This window comes from Pongo abelii, chromosome 5 (genome assembly GCF_028885655.2).
Source record: "Pongo abelii isolate AG06213 chromosome 5, NHGRI_mPonAbe1-v2.0_pri, whole genome shotgun sequence".
Lineage (NCBI taxonomy): Eukaryota > Metazoa > Chordata > Mammalia > Primates > Hominidae > Pongo > Pongo abelii.
Genome location: NC_071990.2, coordinates 162,272,793 through 162,298,227, shown reverse-complemented (window position 1 = coordinate 162,298,227; position 25,435 = coordinate 162,272,793). Strand labels below are relative to the sequence as shown.

Genomic DNA, 25,435 nt, shown 5'->3' with positions numbered 1-25,435 from the left:
AATAGGAATATATTGTTGTTTCAACATATGTAGTAGTAAAATTCATAAAAACAGTAGCACAAATAATGCAGATGATAAATGGAAGTATACTGTTAATGAGTTTTTTGCATTATCCATGAAGTTATATAATATTAATAGATGGTTGAATGTGATAGTTTCAGGTGGGATATTATAAATCCTAGGACAACCAAAAAAATTTAAACTGAGAGGAATGGATAATAAGAGGAATAGTCCTTTTATCCAAAAGAAGGAAGAAAAAGAGGAATAAAGAATATAAAAGATATGGTGTAAACAGAAAATACATAGCATTATGGTAGACATAAACTGAACTACCTTATGAATATATTAAAGGTAAAAGGATTAAGCATTACAAATAAAAGGCAGAGATTGTAAATTGAATAAAAACCACAGCTAAGTGTGTTCTTTTTAGAATAAATACTCTTTAAGTGTAAAGATCTACTTTAAACACCAAAATATGAAAAAGGATATATACCATGAAAACCTGAATCATAAATAAGCTGGAGTGGTGATTAATGGATGCAGGCACTCCTAAAGACTAATAAGTGAATGTGGTCAAATTGAAGAAACAAAGGTATATACATGCTCAATGTGCAAAAACTTTTTCTGTATACTTTCTATGATCCTTTGAAAAATTAAAGTTTTAAAGCAATATCACTGACAATAGTATCAAAACCAAAAAATATTTAGTGATAAATTTCACACACTATGCTCAAGGACTATCCACCTTGTACAAGAAAACAATGTTGAGGAAAGAATTAAAAGACCCAAATATACACCATGCTTACAGATTAAAAGACTCCATATCAGTTCTCGTGAAATTGATCTTTGGATGAAACCCACACCAAAGCACTATTGCAACAGTCCTTTTCTGAAAAAAAATTGGAGGACTTACGTACCTTAATATAAAGACTTATAAAAGTACAAGAATCAAGACATGTGGTATTGGCCTGGCACCTTGGCTCATGCCTGTAACCCCAATATTTTGGGAGGCTGAGTCTGGAGGATGGCTTGAGCCCAGATGTTCAAGACCAGCCTCAGCAACAGAGTGAGACCCTCTCTCTACAAAAAATAAACAATTAGATGGATGTGATGACTTGCACATGTAGTTTCAGCTACTCGGAATGCTGAGATGAGAGGATTGCTTGACTCAGGAGGTCTAGCCATGAGTGAGCCTTGATCATGCCACTGCATTCCAGCCTGGATGACGGAATGAGACACTGTCTCAAAAAAAAAAAAAAAAAAAAGGATACGTGTTATTGGCCAAAAAAGTATGCAAACCTAAAAAGGGATGGTCCAGCACCAGACCCACACACATATATGGTAAATGGATTTTCCGTATAGATGGCAAAGCAATTCAATGGAGACAAAAATGTTTTACAAAATCATTCTGAACCATTTGGATATCCGTGATACAAAACAAAAGCAGAACTTGACTTTTGCTTTTCATCTCAAATTATTTTGAGATATCTCTTCCACCTAAGTGTCAGATCTAAAACTGAACCTGAAATATGAAAGTTCCATGAAAAAATATAAAATCTTTACAACCTTGGAGAAGGCAAACTTTTTTGAGGCAGGAGTCGGTAAACACTCACTATAAAAGAAAACAAATTATAATGTGGGCTTTCATGAAAACTCATGCTCACCAAAAGTCATTGTTAAGAAAATAAATAGGCAAGTAACACATGAGAAGAAAAATGCTGTCTGTCCATATATCTGACAAATGGCTTGTGTCCAGAATATAGGAACATTTCTCCCACTCACTAAACAGAGGACAAACAACTTATGGGCAACCGATTGAATAGGCATTTCTTGGGGATAGATAGATGTACACATAGCCAATAAGCACCTGAAAAAATGTCCAATATCTCAGCCATGAAAAATAAAGAATTATAATCATCATGAGATGTCACCAAACACCCAATGGACATGGATATTATTAAGAATACACCACAGTAACTGATGTCACTGATGTAGTGCAAGGATATACAACTCTCTCGTATGCTGCTGGAAGTGCAAAATGATACAAGCACTTTGGAAATCAGTCTGATGGTTTCTCCAAAAATTCAATAAATGCACATTTACCCTACAAACCTGCAATCCTATTTGTGAATATTTACCCCACAGAAATGGAAACATAAGTCCACAAAGACATCTCCAAGAATATTCATAGCAGCTTTATTTTTTATAACCCCAAACTGTAGACAATTTCAATGTCAATCAATAAGAAAATGAATAAATAATTTGTGACCTAGTCATACAATGGCATACTATTCAGCAATAAAAGGGAGCATGTTTTTGATACTCTCAAATAGTATGGAAGATGCTAAAAAATATTACATTAAAGAAAGATGCCAGATAACAAAAATGAACATTATGTATGAGTCTATTGATGTATGGTTCCAGAAAGGTAAAACTAATTTCTGGTGAAAGAAACCAGTATCATTTGCCTCTGGCCATGGGAAGAGAGTAGCAGAGATTGAGCAGTAAAACGAAGTTTTTTTCTGGGGTGATGTAAATGTCCTGTATAGTGATTGAAGTGTGAGTTACACAAGTGTACATGTTCATCAGAAGTCATCAAACTAAATCTGTGCATTTGACTATACATGAAAGTATACCTCAGTTGAAAATAGATCAAAAACCTCCCTCGAATACTATACTTGCTAACACATCCAGCTGCTTGGAGAATCAGCTTGCTGGAATGGGGAATCTGGGCTTGAGACTGGGTCACATACATAGAGTCTCTACAGAGACAGTGTTGCATTCCCATGGTACATAATACATTTCAAGTTTTCTCAGACAGCCACGTGTCATGAATGTGAGGATTCTGAGAGGCTGGAGCAACATTCCTGGGAGGAACGAAGGGGAGCACATTCTCCAAGATCCCCCCCACAGCAGGGTCCTCACAGACTGTGCTTTTTTTTTTTTTTTTTTTCTGACAGAGTCTCGCTCTGTCTCCAGGCGGGAGTGTAATGGCGCAATCTCGGCTGATTGCAACCTCTGACTCCAGGGTTCAAGCGATTCTCCTGCCTCAGCTTCATGAGTAGCTGGGACTACAGACGTGCGCCACTGCAACCAGCTAATTTTTGTATTTTTAGTAGAGATGGGGTTTCACCATGTTGGCCAAGATGGTCTCGCTCTCTTGACCTCGTGATCAGCCCGCCTTGGCTTCCCAAAGTGCTGGGATTACAGGCGTAAGCCACAGCGCCCGGCCTGTGCCTCTTTTGTTTTCTGACCCCTCCATAGCTGATGGACCTTTTCAGATCCCATAGTCTAGCCAGCCCTCTCACTTTATGCCTTGGGTCCCACTGTTCCTTCATCTCATCCCCCTTCTGTCAGTCCCGGAGTGGCTGCGGCCAGTAGAGGATGGACTGAGAGCAGGAGAGGATGTCCTGCCCAGGAACCCATCCTAGAGAAACAGCATCCTGCCTGGGAGCTAGTTTTCCAGGTCAGCTTTTATAAGTCTTTTAGACTCAAACTCACTTGACCCACCTAAAGTGGTATTGACAGTAATGCTATTTTCATGGTTGTTTTTCATTGTAAATGCAGAGCCTTTTAGCTACATGACTAGTACAGAGAGTAAGGAAGGCTGGCCTGGGAATGATATCATCTTGGATGGCATTTCCTCCTTGGAGAAATATATGTTAGTTCCAACTCACATGTTATTATACAGTCCTGTAGAAAGAGATACAGAGAGCTAGACAGGTATAGATGCATTTGTATATGCATAACAATCTATAAGACACACATCAAAATCTGTACCAGTTCCTCCAGAGGTATGTGCTTGGCAGAAGATAGAAGGAGGGTATTCTCATTCCTTTCTTTTGCACATTTATGTATGATCTCAGTTTTTATATGGAGCATTGATATGGTTTGGCTATGTCCCCACCCAAAATCTCATCTTGACTTGTAATCTCTGTAATCCTGATAATCCCCACATGTCAAGGGCAGGACCAGGTGGAGGTAATTGGATCATGGGGGCAGTTTCTCCCAGGCTGTTCTCATGACAGTGAGAGAGTCTCCTGAGATCTGATGGTTTTATAAGTGTGTGGTATTTCCCCTACTTGCACTTACTCTGTCCTGCCACCTGTGAAGAAGGTGCTTGTTTCTCCCTTGCCTTCTGCCATGATTGTAAATTTCCAGAGGCCTCCCCAGCAATGTGGAACTGTGAGTCAATTAAAACTCTTTTCTTTGTAAGTTACCCAGACTGTCTCAGGTATTTCCTCATAGCAATGTGAGAACGGACTAATACAAGCATATACTACTTTTGATATTTTAAAATAAAAATTATCATCTATCTTTGAAAGGCATGCACAAATGGGAAGTTGAGGAACATTTGTGTTGTGGCAATTGTATGGTACCTTTAATGGGAATATTTCAAAGACACTGGTTAAGACTTTGTTAGAACAAAATGTAGAGGGTGCTGGGTGCCCCTGAATATTCTTCCGCCTCCTGTAACCTGTATTGCTTTGGAATTTCCAGTGGCCTGACAATGAACTACTGCAGGAATCCAGATGCTGATACAGGCCCATGGTGTTTTACCACAGACCCCAGCATCAGGTGGGAGTACTGCAACCTGACGCAATGCTCAGACACAGAAGGGACTGTGGTCGCTCCTCCGACTGTTATCCAGGTTCCAAGCCTAGAGGCTCCTTCTGAACAAGGTAAGAAGTCTGTGTCCAGACATCTATGTGCTTGGACAACAGGATGAAAAACCACACTGATGCAGAAGCCTTTAGTGCTACACGGGAGCTCGAGTGTTGGTTGAGGGTCTGCCATGATCAAGGAAGCCTCAGGGCTGTCCCTGGGAAAGCCAGAGCTGTGATTTTTGGCACAACTTGCAAGAGTAGTGACTTTAGGACTGGCGCAAAACCTCCAGGGTGCTCACCTTAACCACTCACCTTGTTCTAAAATGGGTTATTTCAGTGACCCAGTCAAATTCTTATTCTAACATGCTGTCAACTGTGTGATTCTTTCCAAGCCAATAAGCATTTCCAGTAATTTCTTAAAACAGTGTTCATTGCAGTCTTCAGCATTGTGGCTCCTGGGGAATGTGGCCCATGATTCTGTCATCCTAGAGAAACCTGTCATGACTGCATTGATTCCGTATCGTCCTGGGTCTATGTGGCTGCCTGGCTGTCTGTAATCATCTGTTTCATTTTTATTTTTTTCTATAGACTGTATGTTTGGGAATGGGAAAGGATACCGAGGCAAGAGGGCAACCACTGTAACTGGGACGCCATGCCAGGAATGGGCTGCCCAGGAGCCCCATAGACACAGCAAGTTCGTTCCAGGGACAAATAAATGGGCAGGTCTGGAAAAAAATGTAAGCCACTTTGATTTGGACTCTTTTTCCCTTTGCTGACAAATCTTTTCAAACAGAAGAGGGGCAGAGGAAAATACTGGAAAGACTTCAGGAGGCTAAGCGTAATTGGCCTTAGCATGGAAAGCGCAAGCAGCACAAGCCAGCAAAGCCCCACACGTGTGGGGGTTCTCAGGCCTCTTCTCTTTTGTGACATTTCTTTACTGTTTCCATTGTTGGGCGCTGTTTCTCGTTTCTAGTGCTTGTCCTCTAGGCCAGGGGTCCCCACTCCAGTACTGGTACTGGTACTGGTACTGGAACTGGTAATTGTCTGTGGCCTGTTAGGAACTGGGCTGCACAGCAGGAGGTGAGCTTCGGGGGAGCGAGCAAAACTTCATCTGTATTTTCTGCTGCTCCCCATCACTCTTATAGCCGCCTGAGCTCCGCCAACTGTCACATCAGCGGCAGCATTAGATTCTCATAGCACAAACCCTATTGTGAACTGCACATGTGAGGAATCTAGGTTGCACGCTCCTTATGAGAAATTAATGCCTGATTATCTGTCACTCTCCCATCACCCCTAGATGGGACTACCTACTTGCAGGAAAACGAGCTCAGGGCTCCCACTGATTTTACCTTATGGTGAGTTGCACAATTATTTCATTATATATTACAATGTAATAATAATTGAAATAAAGTGCACGATAAATGGAAGGTACTTCAGTCATCCTTTAACCATTGCCCCCTCACCCCAGGTGCACAGAAAAATTGCCTTTTTTGAAACCGGTCCCTGGTGCCAAAAAAGTTGGGGAACCACACTGCTCTGGGTTCTAGTGGTCAGAGATGCCTTCTATGAGGTTTGTCAGATTTTTCTAGAAAAGATTTGGATGGGCCATCAGGTCACCATGAGACTTCCCTTAGCCTCATGCATTCTCTGCGATGGTTTACTTTGGAGCCTATGAATAGGGAAGACTGAGATACAGGAAAAATTAAAATGTCTGTGTTCCCCCACTCTCACACCCATGCAACATAACACTTCTTACACCAGATGTGGGGGGATTTCTCCTCACACCCCAAGCAAGTCTCCAGCAGATACCAGCTGGGTGTCCTACAATGTAACTCAGTCCTGACACTCTATCTGGAGACAGTGTCAGATCCCACAAGTTAAGGCTCAGTCCTACAAGACCGCCCCACTGCAGATGCCAATCCCAAGTTGCAGGCTGTGACCTGTACTTCTGCCCAACTGGATAAAAATCTGTTTTTCTACATGACCCTCCATGGGTTTGATTACTTTGCTAGAGTAGCTCGCAGAACTCAGGGGAACACGTTACTTTTATTTACCCATTTATTATAAAAGATATTAAAAAGGATCCTGGTGAACAGCCAGGTGGAAGAGATGCACAGGGCAAGGCACATGGGAAGGAGCTCAGAGCTTCCACGCCCTCTCCAGTGCACCAGTCCCCAGTACCCTAAATGTTCAGCAACCAAGAAGCTCTCCAAGTGCAGTCTTGTTGGGTTTTTATGGAGGCTTCATTACAGAGGCACAGTTGATTACATCATTGGCCATCAGTGATCGGCTCACCTTCAGCCCCTCTTCCCTCCCTGGAGGTTGGAGGGTGGGGCTGAACAGTTCCAACCCTCAAGTCACATGGTTGGTTCCCTTGGCAACCAGCCCCTGGGGCTATCCAGGAACCCACCAAGAGTTGCTTCATTGCTGCTACCTTCACCCAGGAAACTCCAAGGGATTTAGGAGCTCTGTTAAGAACTGAGGGGCAGAGATGCAATATACATTTCTTATTCTATCACAATATCACAGGAAGCTAAGGATAACACTGCCTTTGTGTGTCTTGCCCGTGGATGGTGCACAATGCATGGAAGTAAGCATTTCTGAATCAACAGCAAACAGGATTTATCAGGTAGAAGACCCATGAGTCCCCCAGGGACAAAGCTCATCAATGATGTCCCACTGTCCTCTGGGGCTCTGGCTCTAAGACCTCCAGTGGGTTGAACTCCTGGAGAAGAGGCACATTCTCCAAAGACCCTTCAGGGTCACCACCTCCTGGTTAAGGGTGTGGCCTCATAGCTCCTTTTGACTATGACTGATGGCTTAGAGCATAGAAAAAAATAACTTTGCCAAAAAATATAATAATAATAATAATAATAATAATAAAAAGAAAGGAAGAAGGAACACTCCCTTTTGTTTTCTAAGAATAGATGTGAAATGTGTGTGCCTTAGAATATCTTCTCCCTCTCCTGCTCCACGTGAGCTGGAGCTTACACGCCTGCTTGTTTTCAGTACTGCCGTAACCCTGATGGTGACATCAATGGTCCCTGGTGCTACACAATGAATCCAAGAAAACTTTTTGACTACTGTGATATCCCTCTCTGTGGTAAGTTGCCTTCTGTTTTGGTAAGGAACTTAATATGGATTTGAAAAAAAACAAAAAACAAACAAAAAAAACAAACAGAAAATGGCTTTTGAGCTGAGTGCTTCTGAGGAGGAGATGGCTGCCCTCTCCACCAGAGCCTGCTTTTCGTCATGGGCACCTTGAACCTGCCCTACTATTGGCCCCATTTGTTAGGAAAACACCCGCCCCTCCTACCACACACACATAAATAAAATAAATGTCAAATTCCCAAAGGGCAAACTTAGAGGTGATCTAATCAGCCCAGGATAGTCCCACCGAACCCTTCTTTGTCTAGTGTGGGATGCATGAAAAACAAATTTAGAGTCATTATGATGAAAAACTGTCCTTTTCTGCTGCTGAGAAGAAAAAAAATATGAACAGCAAGAAACAGCTAAGCATGTAATGCACATTGTAAACCTCAGATGGCCATCCTAGGAAATCAACGAAGGGTAGTGCAGCTCTTTAGCCCCAGATGGCCTTTCTCCTAAGATTACTACTCATGAGTCCCATTAGCGACATTGCTTAGAGACTGCTTGTTGGGTTCCTTCCTCATTGCTCTGAGACTCTTATTGGGAGTATGAGGCTTGGATCAGGGGAAGGGGAATTGACATTAGATCTTAAATGATTGGGATAACAAATCCACGGGGGAAAAAAAGCCACTTGTACTTGTTCCCTATTTTCTTCCTGCTGACCAATCAACTTGTCTGTCTAAGTTACAGAACACCACCCTGGACTTTTCTTTTGTGTAATTTGGTTGCTTGTGGTTGGGTCTGCCATGTGAAGGGACCTTGAGCTGGGGGAAGAAGCTTGGCCTCCAAGTCCACTGAAGACTAGCATCCTGAGATTGCCTGGGGAGGTGGTACAGGGCAATGATGAAGATCATGGGATCCACACTGCCCATTGTCACATTTGGGCTACTCCTGGGGAGAGCAAGAGGGAAGAAGGAGAGGTTAGGGTGATAGGAAAGATTCTACTTGGCTAATATTATTGTAATGTGGTATTGTGGTCTCTGGATTTAGTGTGAGTTGATAGCTGACTTTTTCTCGAGTGGGTGCTTTTGTCTGTTCTATTTTGTCGGTGCTATTGCAGAAGCATCTTGGTGGCTCCTCTACGTCAAAGTCCCTTGATGGGGTCAGTTCCAGTTCACCACTTCTGGCCCCGTCTAGTACACGCCACTGCCTCTCACTGCCTGGGCTCTCTATCCTTGACAGGCTGCCTTGAATTTAAGCCCAGTCTGACTTACCTGCCTCAGACACCCACGGTAGTGCCTGGGACTCATGCACCTTTGACTCCCATGGAAGGGGAGTGCAGTAGATTCCCAGGTGCAATTCTGCTGTCCTCACCCACATTGAGGATGTATAAGAATCAGGTTCTTAGAGATTGGAGAAAGAAGGAAGAAGGGGAACAAGATTTTTCCCAATGGACTGTGAGGTTCCCCACCTTACCTTGATGTAAGACAAGTGAGGTTAACCGCAAGCCTGGTGAGAAGGGTTCCCATCAGACACTTGGAAATCCTGAGGACTGTTTCCTGCAGAAGGATGTGGTTGGTGGGATATTCAGGTTTGACTCATGCTTGAGAAAGTTAGAGCCTCTGGTTGGAGAAAGAGTTTAATAACTATTTCATTTCCACCAACACATTCAGTACAAATAATAAATAAGTAAAAATAAATAGAAACATTCAGTTTTATTTTGAATAGTAGGAGTAGGGTACCATCATTTCTGTAGTTACTCTTTTAGTACAATGATGCATGTCTACTGTATGTAAGGCATACTAGCAGAAATTGAGCTCAGCACTAGAAAAGATGATTGTATTCCATGCCATGCTTCTTTTTTACAAAAGACTTCCATAGATAGATTCTCAAAACAACCCATGGCAAATGGAAAGTTATTTGGAAAACTCAGGTTCCAGATTCACTGGAATGTAGAATCTCTGGTTGGTTGGGGAGGAATTTCCTCTTGCAGTTGTTATTAATAATTATATGAATAATTATTAACTATATTAACATTTATAGTTTTGAAGACCTTGAAGGGCTGGGGACAACAGAGAAGCATTTTTAAACACCCTCTGTAGCCCCTGCACTGTTGTAAGCATTGATGGGTGGTACCAAAGATGGGACACTGTCCCTACCTCCAGAGACCTTGCGGGCTTGCTGCAGAGAGAAGGCAGGGAGGAAGAAAAGAATAATAGAGGCATGTGTGTGTAAATTACCCCCACAGCAGTCGGTTAGTCATAGGAGGCTCCCCAGAAGAACTGTCCTGAAGCTGGCTGAGAGAAGGCAAAATTTCAACATAGGACAGTTATCCTTGCTACATACAATCACATACACATATGCACATATGTCCACACACAGAGACTCACATGCAAAATAATCCTTTGTGCCTTTCAGTAAACTTTACATGGTTTAGATGATGATGGTGATGATGATGGTGATGATGGGAAGAATGACATCATGTTCTAAACATATTACATTGAGTCAGAAAAACAATGAGAAATAGCTATTTGTACCAATCAAGGTCTTCTCAGAAAATATATCATTCCAATGCTGAACTATACCAATTTCTTTAATCACTTCTCCAACAAAATAATTAGAAAGTGCTTATATTTCCTTGAAAGGAGAGTGTCCTGTGTTGTTTACTACCACTTTTTAAACTTAGAAAGAAAAATCTAAAAAGTGTTTATGATTTTACTATTTAATTTCACCTTTGAGATGTGAAAAACTAGTGCTTGGAATTCGTCCATAATTAAACGACACAATTGCTAACTTGGACTCAAATGTGACTTCTTTCCCACCTTGTGCCACAGCGTCCTCTTCATTTGATTGTGGGAAGCCTCAAGTGGAGCCAAAGAAATGTCCTGGAAGCATTGTAGGGGGGTGTGTAGCCAACGCACATTCCTGGCCCTGGCAAGTCAGTCTTAGAACAAGGTAAGAACAGGCCCAGAAACCATCTATACTATCCTTCCACATAAGCCCCACAAAACCCTTCTACATTTACACAGAACCCACACAGCTGAGGCATCAGTACCTGCCTCTATGTTTTCTGAGGGAGGAAAAAATATAGAAAAATTTAAAAATAATTATGTTATTCTAGGTTCTCTAAGTGGAAAGTGGCCAAAATACAAATCTTTTTTTTGATCTGGGCAGCTCCATCAAAATCTGTAGGCACAGTGATTTGCACCAAGTTTCAATACTTTTGGAAAATATTGATGATGCTCTAAGGGTTTCTATGGATATCCATTGTCTCAGTGTCAGATGAAAAGAAAGGGAAGTTTTTAGAAATGTGACACTTTGCAGTGAGGGAGCAAGAGCAAACTTACCTAGTCTATCACAGGCACAGATTTTTTTTTACACTTTTGTGAATCATTGAATTCAATGCTGAGGCTACTCATCCATTCACAAACACATGAACAAATTATAGGTCATGATCCCCATAAATGAAGAGTAATTAGTCCGATCCCACAGAACCTGGACATTTTGGGTATCGTTTCAGTGGAACATGCAATTTGTAAGTTCAGTTTTCTTGGGTATCTCTTAGGAAGAACACATAGGACACAGACCCATCTGCCTGCATGTTTTGCTTCCTTGTCTCCTTTCTACACCAGGGCACCTGTGCTCAATTGCTGTTCTCCCCTAAAGAGACTTCCTTCTGTAAGTTTGTGAAATGCCATCGACAAACCTGATCGCATTGCATTTCACTCTGCTGTTGAGTTGATTTTTCCTTATTTTATCGTTTAGTAACTTCTTGCTCTACAGAGCTTTCACCTTCCACATATTTTAGATTCATTCTTTCCTAAACTGTGTGGTGGTCTACGTCCTCACTGACTTATCAACATACTGCCATCATGCACTTCCTATCTCTATTCCTCTTCATTATAATGTGGCTCCCAGTGGCTCACACCATTATTCTGAGATATCACCTGCCTATGCAGTCCTAGAAAGTAAGTGATTCAAGAAACATCCGCCAAAATTAAACTTTTCAGGTAAGATCAGAAGACCCCCATGAGTCACTGCTGCTCAGGATCACATCTGGCTCCTTGAAGAGTGACCTTGCATAGATCTTGTCATAAAAAATGAAAGAGACCTTGGGAAGGTCTTGGGCTGGTCACTTTTGTCAGAGTCCAGGGTTGTGGGGTGAAAGCCACAGCTATAGAGCTTCATTCTGGAGTCACTTAGCTTTGCTCTCTTGTGGACAGGCTGTGCCTATGCTTGCCTCAGGCATCGGAAAAAGTGGCACAGATGGGCCCTTCTGAAAAATCTCACTACTGGAGCACAGGTCGAAGTTTCTACTATCCTGATGTTGGGCGGTAGTCCTTTGCTTTGGGAATATGAACATGATCAAAACTGAGTGAACTTGTCTTCCTGGCTTTCTGTACAATGAAGTAGAACAAACCATCCAATTTGACCAAAGTCTTGGCATATTTTCTTTCTAGGTTTGGAAAGCACTTCTGTGGAGGCACCTTAATATCCCCAGAATGGGTGCTGACTGCTGCTCACTGCTTGAAGAAGTATGTTTAAGGGAAAACTGACGTGGGGTCTTATCTTCAAGACTTTTTTCCTCCCTCTCTTCCTCCCTCCCTTCTTTCTTCTCACCCTCCCCTTCCTTCCTCCCCACTTCTCTTCCTTTTCTGGAAGGAACACGAGGAACCAGGGAATGCATGCACAGAAGCCTGAGGCAGAATTTCCAGGGAAATTGGATGAGAGAGGAGGGAAGTGTTTCTAGAGAGAACCTGCAGAGGGGAGACCCAGTGCAGGTGATTTTTTGGACCTGTATAAACCGCAGGACAGAGCTGTTCACTACCAGAGGCATCAGTCTGTATTGCATTGCTCTAAAGCAATAGCTGAGGCTGGATAATTTATAAAGAAAAGAGTTTAATTGGCACATGTTTCTGCAGGCTTTACAGGAAGCAGGATGCTGTCATCTCCTCTGCTTCTGTGTGGGCCTCAGGAAGATTACAATCATGGTGGAAGGCAAAGTGGGAGCAGGCATGTCAGGTGGCCAGAGCAGGAGCAAGAAACAGAGAGAGATGGGGTGGGGGTGCTGCGCAATTTTAAATGGCCAGACCTTGCAAGAACTAAGAGTGAGAGCTCACTGATCACCATGAAGATGTGGCCCAAGCCATTCCAGAGGGATGCACCTCCATGATCCAAACCCCTTTCACAGGCCATAGCTCCATCACTGGGGACTACAGTTGACCATGAGATTTAGGTGGGGACAAATATACAAACTATATCACAGTCTCTGCTGAAACAGACTGAGAACATACCTTAACTGTCACTTTCCAGCAAATTGTGAATTTTGTTTCTTGCCACTCATAAGTCACTGATTCTGGGTGGCCGAGGGTGTCAGAGAGACAGCGCCAAGTTCATGGCACAGAGGATAACTGAAGGGGCTCGACCATATTTTTCTCTTGACATCCTCTTCTTTTCTAGGTCCTCAAGGACTTCATCCTACAAGGTCATCCTGGGTGCACACCAAGAAGTGAATCTCGAATCTCATGTTCAGGAAATAGAAGTGTCTAGGCTGTTCTTGGAGCCCACACAAGCAGATATTGCCTTGCTAAAGCTAAGCAGGTACTCGTTCACCTGTGGTCTTCACCCCACGCTGGTGAAGATATTTGCTTTATGTCTGGGTTTTATGGGCCACGGCCACTGCGTGGCAGTGGGGAGGGTCTGTCTATCACATGGAATGCTCAAGGGCTTTGGGGACAGCATCAATCTTCAACCCCAGCCCTGCCACATGTTAGCTGTGCTCTTTAAAAAGGCAGGATTCAGTTTCCTCACGTGGAAAAAGAGATACCCTGTTACCCGTAAAACTTACTTAATGTTCACCAGTTCATCCACATTCATGATCAGGGAAAGGTTGTTACTCCAGGCTAACTATTCTCCTTTCATAATAATATGCTGGAGAGAATCAAATGAGATTGCATTTCAAAGTGCTTGAAAAACCACCATATCGAGCCATGCTTAGTGTGGGTGCCTGTAATCACTGCTATTCAGGAGGCTGAGGAGGAAGAATTGCTTGAGCCCAGGACTTCAAGGCTGCAGGCAGCTATGATTGTGCCACTGCACTCCAGGCTGGGTGACAGATCAAGACCCTGTCTCAATGAAAGAAAAGAAAACAAAACAAATGAACAGAAATATTCCACAATGTCAAAAAAAAAAAAACCCACACAACATACAATTTACAAATGCAAATAATAATATTATTATTGTTGTTTTCTTTGATTTTTCTCTTTCCTGGTAAAATGTTGTTTTATTAAGCCTGACAAAGTGATACCTTTGCTTACGTCACTTAGTCTATTTGGACCTAGGTGACAGTACAATCAGCTAAGAAACAGGTATTTGTAGGAGAGGCAGGTTTGGGACAGGTGACAAGGCATGCGGGGTGCTTGCTGTGCTGGTGGCTCTGGAAGGCAGGGTGTCAATGCGGACAGGGATGAGCATGGCCTGGTTGGGAAGGCATGGGGCAGGCAGGAGCCTGAGCTGCCCTCCTGGGCCTGGTCACAAGCCAAGGGTAGCTTCTCTGGGTCTGTGAACTGAGGGTTGATGTCCTGGAATCCTCTGACACTCTAGGAAGGAGAGAAGGGCCTTTCTGGCTCAGCCTTTATAAACAGTAGCTGATCTCCCTCTTGCTCCCCAGGGTCCTCCCCACCATCCCAGCAAATGTGCAAATACAAGGTCTCTGCTCCTCACGGTCCTCAGAGAGCTGGGGTGTTCTGAAGTCTTGAACAAGTCACTTAGGAAATGTGGGGTTTTGGAGGCATTTTCTGATAGGCTGATACATTTCGAGTTTAGAGTTCCCACCGCACATCCCCACACCCTAGAGTCTAGGGCATTTAGTGCTCCATGAGGGAACCTGTAGAGTGAGGGCATCTGCATCACAGGCTGGGCCTTCTGGTGCCCAGAAGCAGAAAGTGTGTCTGCTTCAAAGTTGGTGTTAATCATCATTTTTGGTCAGAATAGGGCATTTCTCATTTCCATTCCTTTATCCCCTTGAACTTACTAACGTAGAATCAGGTCTAAAATCCAGAGTTCTAATCTTTAAGAGTCCCTGGGATTCTAAGGTATATGAATGTCCTTTGAAAACAATACCATTTTGTTCATGCAAGGTGCTTATTTCCAATCCTCTTTCATTTGATGTCTAGCATTTTACTGCATTCTTAAACCACGGTTTAGTAACATTCACGAGGAGGAAGTGGAGAATCCAGATGGAGCAACTTGCTCTGGGCACACAAGGCATTTGTAATTTTATACCCTCTTGATGATGTCTCAGCCAGACATTCTGCCCAGTCATCAATGCCCTCTTCAATTAATATGAAAGGACATACTTGGCATGAGATTCCAATCGTGCACAGAATATACATGAGAAGTGCGCCTTTGTCATCCCTACTTTCAAAGGCTAAGGCCACTCTCAGTTTCTTGCATGCAACTGACGCCTTTCAAATGAAACCTTATATCTGTGTAGTCCATAGGCAACCACAGGCAAATGTGAGGGTGAAATGCTGTGTTCTACGTTGCTCTGTGTCATTGAAGCAAGGCAGTGCCAGCTCAGAGGGCTCTGGGGCCTCAAGGTAAGGATGCCTAGTTGTAGGTACTGCAGCTCCCAGCTGGGCAGTCAAACATAACTGCTAATACTTCCTTTATAGGCCTGCCGTCATCACTGACAAAGTAATCCCAGCTTGTCTGCCATCCCCAGACTACATGGTCACCGCCTGGACTGAATGTTACATCACTGGCTGGGGAGAAACCCAAGGTGAGATCAATTCCATTGCCCACGTAACAAATTGTTTTTGACCTACAGTGCATGTTACAAAATGAGCATTTTGGAGATAGTTGTACAAATTCCTATCCATGAATGTGGTCTCCCCACTCCTGACTTTGCCTGGGCACCTGTCTATGTCTCCATTATCAGTCTTCAAGGGACTTGGGCAAGGGAAGAGATGCCATTTCCTTGAGTCTCTCTCTTTTTTGTTTTCAGAATCTTTTATTTTTTTTTTGTTATGATTGTATGTTTCCCTTACAACAAAAACAAACTAACACCAGTAGAGGTCTTTGAGTCTCTTAATCATAATTTCAGCATTCATATTGCTTCCCCAGGTAAGTGGGGTTTTGACCCAGCCCTCAAGTTAAGGGTGTTAGATTATTTTTCATGTGAAATTAGACAGACTGCGTTTCTAAACATGGTGCAAAACAGTAACGACAAAAGTTGTAATTAAACTATTCTTCTTCCCAAATACCCACATGTCTAATGTGTGTGTGAGGGTGTTAGGCAGGGCACCTGAAGCTGGGGGAGAGGCAGACAGTTCCCATGGCCCCCAAGTCTAGGATGGCATTTGGTATTGGTTGATGGGTGAGAGCAAGAGAGGGAATATTTTTGTGCAGGATGTGGTATCAGCACCTGTACCACATTTTATGGATTCCTTCTTCTCTTTGCAGTATGCCCTGACAATAATTATATCCATCAGACTTACCCCCTTGGCAGTAGGAAAACTGAAACTGTCTTAAACTCTCAGCTCTACTTTATCAGAGGTGCAGGTGAGGGCATTGAGAATCTGGGGCCCTGGAAAAATGTTCTGACTCTGCCACTTGCCAGATAGACCTGAACTAGACATGTTATCTCTTTGTATACCACTTGGCTCTAATCCCTTATCTGTAAAACCAGCATTTTCAAATGGTGCTTTGCACATCAGCCTTTTGCATAAGCTTTGATTTGATAAAATGTTTTTTGTGTTTTTTAAAAGATTAAAAACCACAGGTCTAGATAATTTCAAAGTAGGCTTCCCTTTTTCTGTCCTTTTCCTATTATTTTTAAAACCTCACCTCCTTGGCTCCTTGTTCCCTTTTTCTGCACTGCTGAGTCTGGGAGCACAGAGGCCAGGTAAAAGGAAACTTGGCAAATGAGGGACACCTATGAGTGTGCGAGGTTGCTCCTGGTGTTTGCATATTTTAAAATTTAAATGCTACAAACCACTATGAGTTAGGTATCATTGTTCCTATTTTACCATTGAGGAAGCTAGGGCTCAGAGAAGGTGCAGGGTGGTACAGACAAACCTGAATTGGAACCCTGGCTCCTGCCTACAGGCTGTCGGGACTTAGAAAAGTCATGAGCTCTCGCTGATTGTTTCCTCAGCTGATGTGGGCTGCAGGGCTGTTATGGGGGAAAAAATAAGAAAGTGCATCAAGTGCTGAGCACATCCTAAGCACTCCATCATGGCAGCTCCTACTACTAATAAAGAATAGAGTTATATCTAACATGATTCTTTCTTGCAAGTGACAGAAAATCCAACTCAAATTGGATTAAGCAAAACAAGGGAAATTCTTAGTAAGCTGCAAAGTTTTCAGGCTCACATGATGGCCCCAAACCCCCGGCCCTCCCGATCATGGAGTAGGCACTATTTGGGGGCACAAAGGTGACATTCCCGTGGCTGCAGACGCTGTGGTGCTGTGGCTGTACCAGGAAAGAATAAGAAAGGCCACTCTCCCAATTATGCGAACAATAGTCTGCCCACTCTGAGAAGTCGAACTTGGGTCACAGTCCTGCCCCTGAACCCGTCACTGATTGGCTCCGACCTGCACCAACTGTTCCATGTTGGAGGTGAAGGCAGGACCCCACTAATACCCATAAGGGGCAAAAGTTAGATAGATCCTTCAAGAGGATTATGGGATGTAGGGTGAAAAGCTGCTGGGCAGCCAGAAAGCAAACAGAGCCTCTCTAATACCTCAACTGATGAAAGCATGAAGCTAAAATCATAAGGATCTGGGTGTGAGTTCTGTCTCTCCCATCTTCCATGTGACATTGGGCAGTTATTTAATCTCTTTTGGCCTCCGCTTTCTCATCTGTACTTACATATGAGGTAATTGTGAGGATTAAGATTACACATAATCATCATCATCACCGTCCACCACTGCCACCATCATCCCCATCAACATCATCACTGCCCCAGTCATCATTCTTACTAGCACCACCACCACCATCACCACCATCATCATCATTACTACCACCACCATCCCCATCACCACCATTCCACCACCATCACCAATATCATCACTCTCAACATCATCACCACCACCACCATCACCACCACCATCATCATCATTACTACCACCATCACCATCACCATCACCACCATTCCACCACCATCACCAATATCATCACTCTCAACATCATCACCACCACCACCATCACCACCACCATCATCATCATTACTACCACTACCACCACCATCACCATCACCACCATTCCACCACCATCACCAATATCATCACCACCACCACAATCACCACCACCATCATCATCATTACTACCACCATCACCATCACCATCACCACCATTCCACCACCATCACCAATATCATCACTCTCAACATCATCACCACCACCATCACCACCACCACCATCATCATCATTACTACCACCATCACCATCACCATGACCACCATTCCACCACCATCAGCATTATCATCACTCTCAACATCATCACCACCACCACCATCACCACCACCATCATCATCATTACTACCACCACCATCACCATCACCACCATTCCACCACCATCACCAATATCATCACTCTCAACATCATCACCACCACCACCATCGCCACCACCATCATCATCATTACTACCACCACCATCACCATCACCACCATTCCACCACCATCACCAATATCATCACTCTCAACATCATCACCACCACCACCATCGCCACCACCATCATCATCATTACTACCACCACCATCACCATCACCACCATTCCACCACCATCACCAATATCATCACTCTCAACATCATCACCACCACCATCACCACCACCATCATCATCACTACCACCACCATCACCATCACCACCATTCCACCACCATCACCAATATCATCACTCTCAACATCACCACCACCACCACCATCGCCACCACCATCATCATCATTACTACCACACCACCATCACCATCACCACCATTCCACCACCATCACCATTATCATCGCTCTCAACATCATCACCACCACCACCATCGCCACCACCATCATCATCATTACTGCCACCACCATCACCATCACCACCATTCCACCACCATCACCAATATCATCACTCTCAACATCATCACCACCATCACCACCACCATCATCATTACTACCACCATCACCATCACCATCACCACCATTCCACCACCATCACCAATATCATCACTCTCAACATCATCACCACCACCACCATCGCCACCACCATCATCATCATTACTACCACCACCATCACCATCACCACCATTCCACCACCATCACCAATATCATCACTCTCAACATCATCACCACCATCACCATCGCCACCACCATCATCATCATTACTACCACCACCATCACCATCACCACCATTCCACCACCATCACCAATATCATCACTCTCAACATCATCACCACCACCACCATTGCCACCACCATCATCATCATTACTACCACTACCACCACCATCACCATCACCACCACCACTGTCCCACTACTATCAGCATGACATCACCATCACCATCATCACCACCACCATCATCATTACCACCGCTACTACCACCATCACCATCACCACCATCACCATCACCACAATTCCACTGCCATCACCATTAACATTACCACCACGATCATCACCATCACCATCACCATCGCCACCATCATCACCACTGCCATTATCACTGCCACCATCATCACTATCCTCTGTATTTCCTCATCTGTATTAGTCCATTCCTGCATTGCTATAGAGAACTACCTGAGACTGGGTAATTTATAAAGAAAAGAGGTTGAATTGATTCACAGTTCCACAGGCTGTACAGGAAGCATGGCTGGGGAGGCACCAGGAAACTGTCAATCATGGTGGAAGGTGAAGGGGAGGCAGCTATATCTTCACATGGTGGAGCAGGAGAAAGAGAGTGCAGTGGAAGTGCTGCACACCTTTAAACAACCAAATCTCATGAGAATTCACTCACTATCATGAGAAAAGCAAAGGGGAAGTCTCCCTCCATGATTCAATACCCTGTCACCAGGCCCCTCTTCCAACATTGAGGATTACAATTTGATATGAGATTTGGGTGGAGACACAGAGCCAAACCATATCACCATCATCACCACCACCACCATTATCATCACCATTATCATTGCCACCACTATCACCATAACCACCATCACCACCAACACCAATATCATTACCACGATCACCATCATCACCACCACCACCACCATCACTATCCTCAACCCTGTCACCATCATTACTACCCGTCTTCATCACCAACATCAGCATTCCATCACTATCACCATTATCATTACCACCCCATCACCATCATCACCACCACCATCATCATTACCACCCCTACCATTAATATCACCATCGCCACTATTCCACCACCATCACCATTAACACTATCATCTTCACTGTCAACATCACCAACATCACCATCAGAACCATCACCATCACCATCATCAACATCATCATTACTGCCCACCACCATCACCATCAACACCATTCCACCACCATTACCATCATCACCACTACCATCATCATAATCACCATCATCACCACCACCATCATCACCATTACTATGCCTACCACCACCATCACCACAATTCCACCACCATCACCATTACTACCCACCACCATCACCAACAACACCATCCCAACACCATCACCAATATAATTACCACTACCACATCATCACAATCACCATCATCACCACCATTACTATGCCTACCATCACCATCACAATTCCACCACCATCACCATTAGCATTACCACTACCAACATCACCATCAGAACCATCACCATCACCATCATCATCATTACTGCCCACCACCATCACCATCAACACCATTCCACCACCATTACCATCATCATTACCACTACCATCATCATCATAATCACCATCATCACCACCACCATCATCACCATTACTATGCCTACCACCACCATCACCACAATTCCACCACCATCACCATTAGCATTACCACTACCAACATCACCATCATCACCATCATCACTATGACCACCATCACCATCACTACCCACCACCATCACCAACAACACCATCCCAACACCATCACCAATATCATTACCACTACCATCATCATCATAATCACCATCATCACCACCACCATCATCACCATTACTATGCCTACCACCACCATCACCACAATTCCACCACCATCACCATTAGCATTACCACTACCAACATCACCATCATCACCATCATCACTATCACCACCATCACCATCACTACCCACCACCATCACCAACAACACCATCCCAACACCATCACCAATATCATTACCACTACCATCATCATCATAATCACCATCATCACCACCACCATCATCACCATTACTATGCCTACCACCACCATCACCACAATTCCACCACCATCACCATTAGCATTACCACTACCAACATCACCATCATCACCAACACCACCATCACCATGATCATCATTACTACCCACCACCATCAGCATCAACACCATCCCAACACCATCACCAATATCATTACCACTACCACCATCATCACAATCACCATCATCACCACCATTACTATGCCTACCATCACCATCACAATTCCACCACCATCACCATTAGCATTACCACTACCATCATCACTACCATCACCATCATCACTATCACCACCATCACCATCACTACCCACCACCATCACCATCAACATCGTTCCAACACCATCACCAATATCATTACCACTACCACCATTATCGCCATCGCTATCATCACCACCACCATCATCACCATTATCATTACTACCGCCATCACTATCACCACCATCATCACCATTACAGTCACCACCAACACCATCTCCAATACCACCATCACGATCACCACCAACACCATCTCCAATACCACCATCACTGTAAGTAACCATCATCACCACCACCACGATCAGTATCACCATCATCATCACAATGATCACCATAACCATCGTTACTACCCACCACCATCACCACTACTCCACCACCATCACCATTATCATTACCATCACCATTATCACCACCACGATCATCACCAGCACCACCATCATCACCAGCACCACCATCACCATCACCATCATTAACACCATCACTATCACCATTGGTTTAATCATCACCACCATCATCATAAATAAACATCACATAATCAGGGTGTAGCTGGGTATTGACCCCAGAGCCCACTCGCTGTTTCCTCTCTTCCACCCCCATCCACACATTTCTAACCACCATCCTGCACTGGGCTCCCAGTCTCCTCTGGTTTCACCCACATGTCCACTGAGAAAAGGATTTTCAGAACACCAACTAGACCAGGAGGAGTCACAATACATAACTCAGGCCTGCTTATCAACTTTCTACATGTTAATAATGACATCAGATCAATGCGTGTTCTCAGCTTCTCAGAGGGAGGTCAAAATTCTCCCCCTCTCCCCTTCATGTGTCCAGACCTTCCCGGATTTGGATGTACCAAGTGCAGAGTAGGTGTTGAGGCCAGGGGGCTCGTCCATGTAAATCTCATCTGCAATCACTGGGCTGATCCCGTGGCCCTGTCTCCAGGGCGCCATCAGAGAGGGCGTCAATCCTCAGGTCACCTGTGGCCCACCCTACCCTCAGAGGTGCCATCTCTACATTGGCCACTAGATGGCAGCACATACTCATAGACTGCATTAATTTCCCAGCGACTCCTGGTGGGTTTTCCCTCTTATCAGGATGTTTGCCTTGCTCAGAGAGCGAATCTGAGAGCAGTGACACCTAACTTAATTTTCAGCAAAATATTTTGAGAAGGGTGCCCCCTTACACCTCTGTGCAGTCCAGGTGATGCATCCCATGCCCCATGCTTGGTAGTCAGGAGGAGCTTCCTCCGTGCAGCTCTGCCCTGCTAGAGCAGAGCTGGCTCTGGAGCAAGGCGCTGGGAAGAGACTCTTCCACGCTGCTCATGTAAACTCCAGATTCGGTGTCAGTTTTCTGACACTGAAGACAATGATCTAAGTGCAGTCAAAGGCTTTGGGGAAAGCAGGAGAGAGTGCCTCAGTTCTTGCCTGTGCCATGCTTGCAAAGTTTTGCAAAATTCTAATGAGAGCTGGGCTTGCAACATTGGAAAATTGGATTATTTGTGAGAGCACTGAGACATCCCTGGGCATGTCCATCTGGGAAAATAGCGTTTCCTCTGGTACTTTAGCAGAGGTTCTGTTTCAATTTGGCAAAGGAAATTAAGCAGTTTTTCACAAAAGAAGAACGATAACTAGGAGAATTGTCCCTAGTATTTCTTCTCCCTAATCGTCAAGGAAGTGTCAATTAGAAAATGAATCAGGACAATTTCCACCTACTATGTTAGCTAATATTTTAAAAATTGAATATCACAAGGGTGAGGCGAAGTAATTGTTTTCCAGTGACATTTTACACTGTCACACCCCTTTAGAGAATAATTTGGCAATGTTACTGTGAGATAGAAATATGTCTATATAATTATGGGAACTAAGACTTCAGAAAGTAATAAGGAATAAGAATGAACTTTATGAACAAACATGTGGAAGGTTGGAAGCAAGAGTGGGGCCAACACGCATGAGGAGGAAGCATTTGGGCAGTGACTCCGCAGACCCAGACTCAAGCTGAGCTATACAACCTCCTTATGCCTCAGTTTCCTCAACTGAAGAACAGGAATGACAAAAGTGCCTGTTTCATAGGACTGTTGTGAGGATTAAGTGAGATATACCACATTACGAGCTTGTGCCTGGAAAGGCTGATTCTTAGTAAATGATGACTATTCTTTTTTATTGCAATAAAATTTATACAACATAGAGTTACTATTTTAACCATTTTGGCAGGTACCACTGAGTGGCATTCAGTACATTCACAATGATGTGCAACAGTCACCATATTTCCAGGACATTTTCCTCATCCCCAAAGGAAACCTCATGCCCATTAAGCAGTCACTCCCCATTAAAATATTAGTTATGAAGACTGTAGCATTTTTAAAAAAACTCATGATATAACATTGATTGAAAAAATCAGTATAGGAAATTGTGCATTATGATGTAAGTAGTAAAAGAAGTATATAAAAATCTGAAAAAAGTATATAAAAAGAACAGCAATTGTATTTCTCAGACTCTCTTTACATTGTAAAAATCATAGCTTCAAAAGAAAAGCAAAAAGTACACAAACAACAACCAACCCCAAAGCAGCATGAGAAAGCCCAGATTGTTGAATCCAGGTCTTGGGAACATAAAATCTTATATGACATTTGCACTTTAATGGGTCAGAGAGTCCAGTGGCATTGGGAGCTGCCTTGTGTTCTGTAGCCTCACGGACAGACAGGAGGTCCAGCTCCACTGCTCTGTTCTTCCGGAATTTCCTCATGAACAAGTTTCGGCCTCAGTAACCATTTCTTTCATCTTTTTAAACACAGATACCTTTGGGACTGGCCTTCTCAAGGAAGCCCAGCTCCTTGTGATTGAGAATGAAGTGTGCAATCACTATAAGTATCTTTGTGCTGAGCATTTGGCCGGAGGCACTGACAGTTGCCAGGTAAGAAAAGATCAAGAGATCAAAGTCTTGTGCTCTCCCGTCTCAGTCTCAGTCCCTTAGACGTCAGTCCCAAAGTGGCAAATTCAGGAAGGTTTTGTCAACGGAAGACCCCAGTCTAAGTGTTGCTCGGAAACTCCCCAGATGTGTCCCTGAATGCATATTTAGATCATCTAAGGAGACGTCTTGGGGCTTGAGTTCCAGATCCATAGCAAGGGAGCCGTAAGTGCCATAACTACCTCAGGCCACTCACCTTCCTGGTGTGTGCTGGTCACCAGTGACTAAAGTGGTGGCTTTTCCAGTAGAGAAGGAGGTAGAGGGTACATGACAGAGACAAATTACACACACTTAACAATGATGTCCAGGCTAGCCCAGTCTAAAGGGAACACCAAGTTAGGAAGCAATGCATGCAGGATTCACAAGGGATTATTTTTTTTTGCAGGAAAAAACTAAGTGGTGTGGTTTTGTTGAACAGACTTTGCTAAGTACTTAAGCACTGCAGATGCTTCAGTAATATGCTCATAAGTTCCTTTCTGATTTGAATTACTGGGAAAATGTACATATGGATAAGAGAAGGATGGCATCCCATATTAAAAGGTTGGCAGCTTAAAGCTCACATAATTTTTCCCTACCTCTGTTTAGGGGGACAGTGGAGGGCCTCTGGTTTGCTTCGAGAAGGACAAATACATTTTACAAGGAGTCACTTCTTGGGGTCTTGGCTGTGCACGCCCCAATAAGCCTGGTGTCTATGCTCGTGTTTCAAGGTTTGTCACTTGGATTGAGGGAGTGATGAGAAATAATTAATTGGACGGGAGACAGAGTGAAGCATCAACCTACTTAGAAGCTGAAACGTGGGTAGGGATTTAGCATGCTGGAAATAATAGACAGTAATCAAACGAAGACACTGTTCCCAGCTACCAGCTATGCCAAACCTCGGCATTTTTGGTATTTTTGTGTATAAGCTTTTAAGGTATGACTGACAAATTCTGTATTAAGGTGTCATAGGTATGCATTTGTTAAAAATAAACTCTGCACTTATTTTGATTTGAATTAATTTTGGTTTTGGTCTTCAACATTTTCATGCTCTGTTCATCCCATCTATTTTTATTTTTTAGACTTTACGTCCTGGGGTACATGTGCAGAGTGTGCAGGTTTGTTACATAGATGTACACGTGCCATGGTAGTTTGCTG

At 43.7% G+C, this 25,435-nt stretch overlaps 1 protein-coding gene across 1 annotated transcript in view; it reads left to right on the top strand.

The window, feature by feature from the left end:
• Positions 1-25,220, top strand: part of LPA (lipoprotein(a)) — a 261,628-nt gene extending 236,408 nt beyond the window's left edge. Inside the window, 9 exon segments of the mRNA XM_063725300.1 lie at positions 4,501-4,682; positions 5,196-5,344; positions 7,617-7,710; positions 10,532-10,652; positions 12,158-12,232; positions 13,158-13,298; positions 15,374-15,480; positions 24,129-24,247; positions 24,887-25,220. Coding sequence (XP_063581370.1) covers positions 4,501-4,682; positions 5,196-5,344; positions 7,617-7,710; positions 10,532-10,652; positions 12,158-12,232; positions 13,158-13,298; positions 15,374-15,480; positions 24,129-24,247; positions 24,887-25,048 — 1,150 coding nt within the window. The 3' untranslated portion in view covers positions 25,049-25,220.
• Positions 25,221-25,435: the final 215 nt, after the last annotated feature.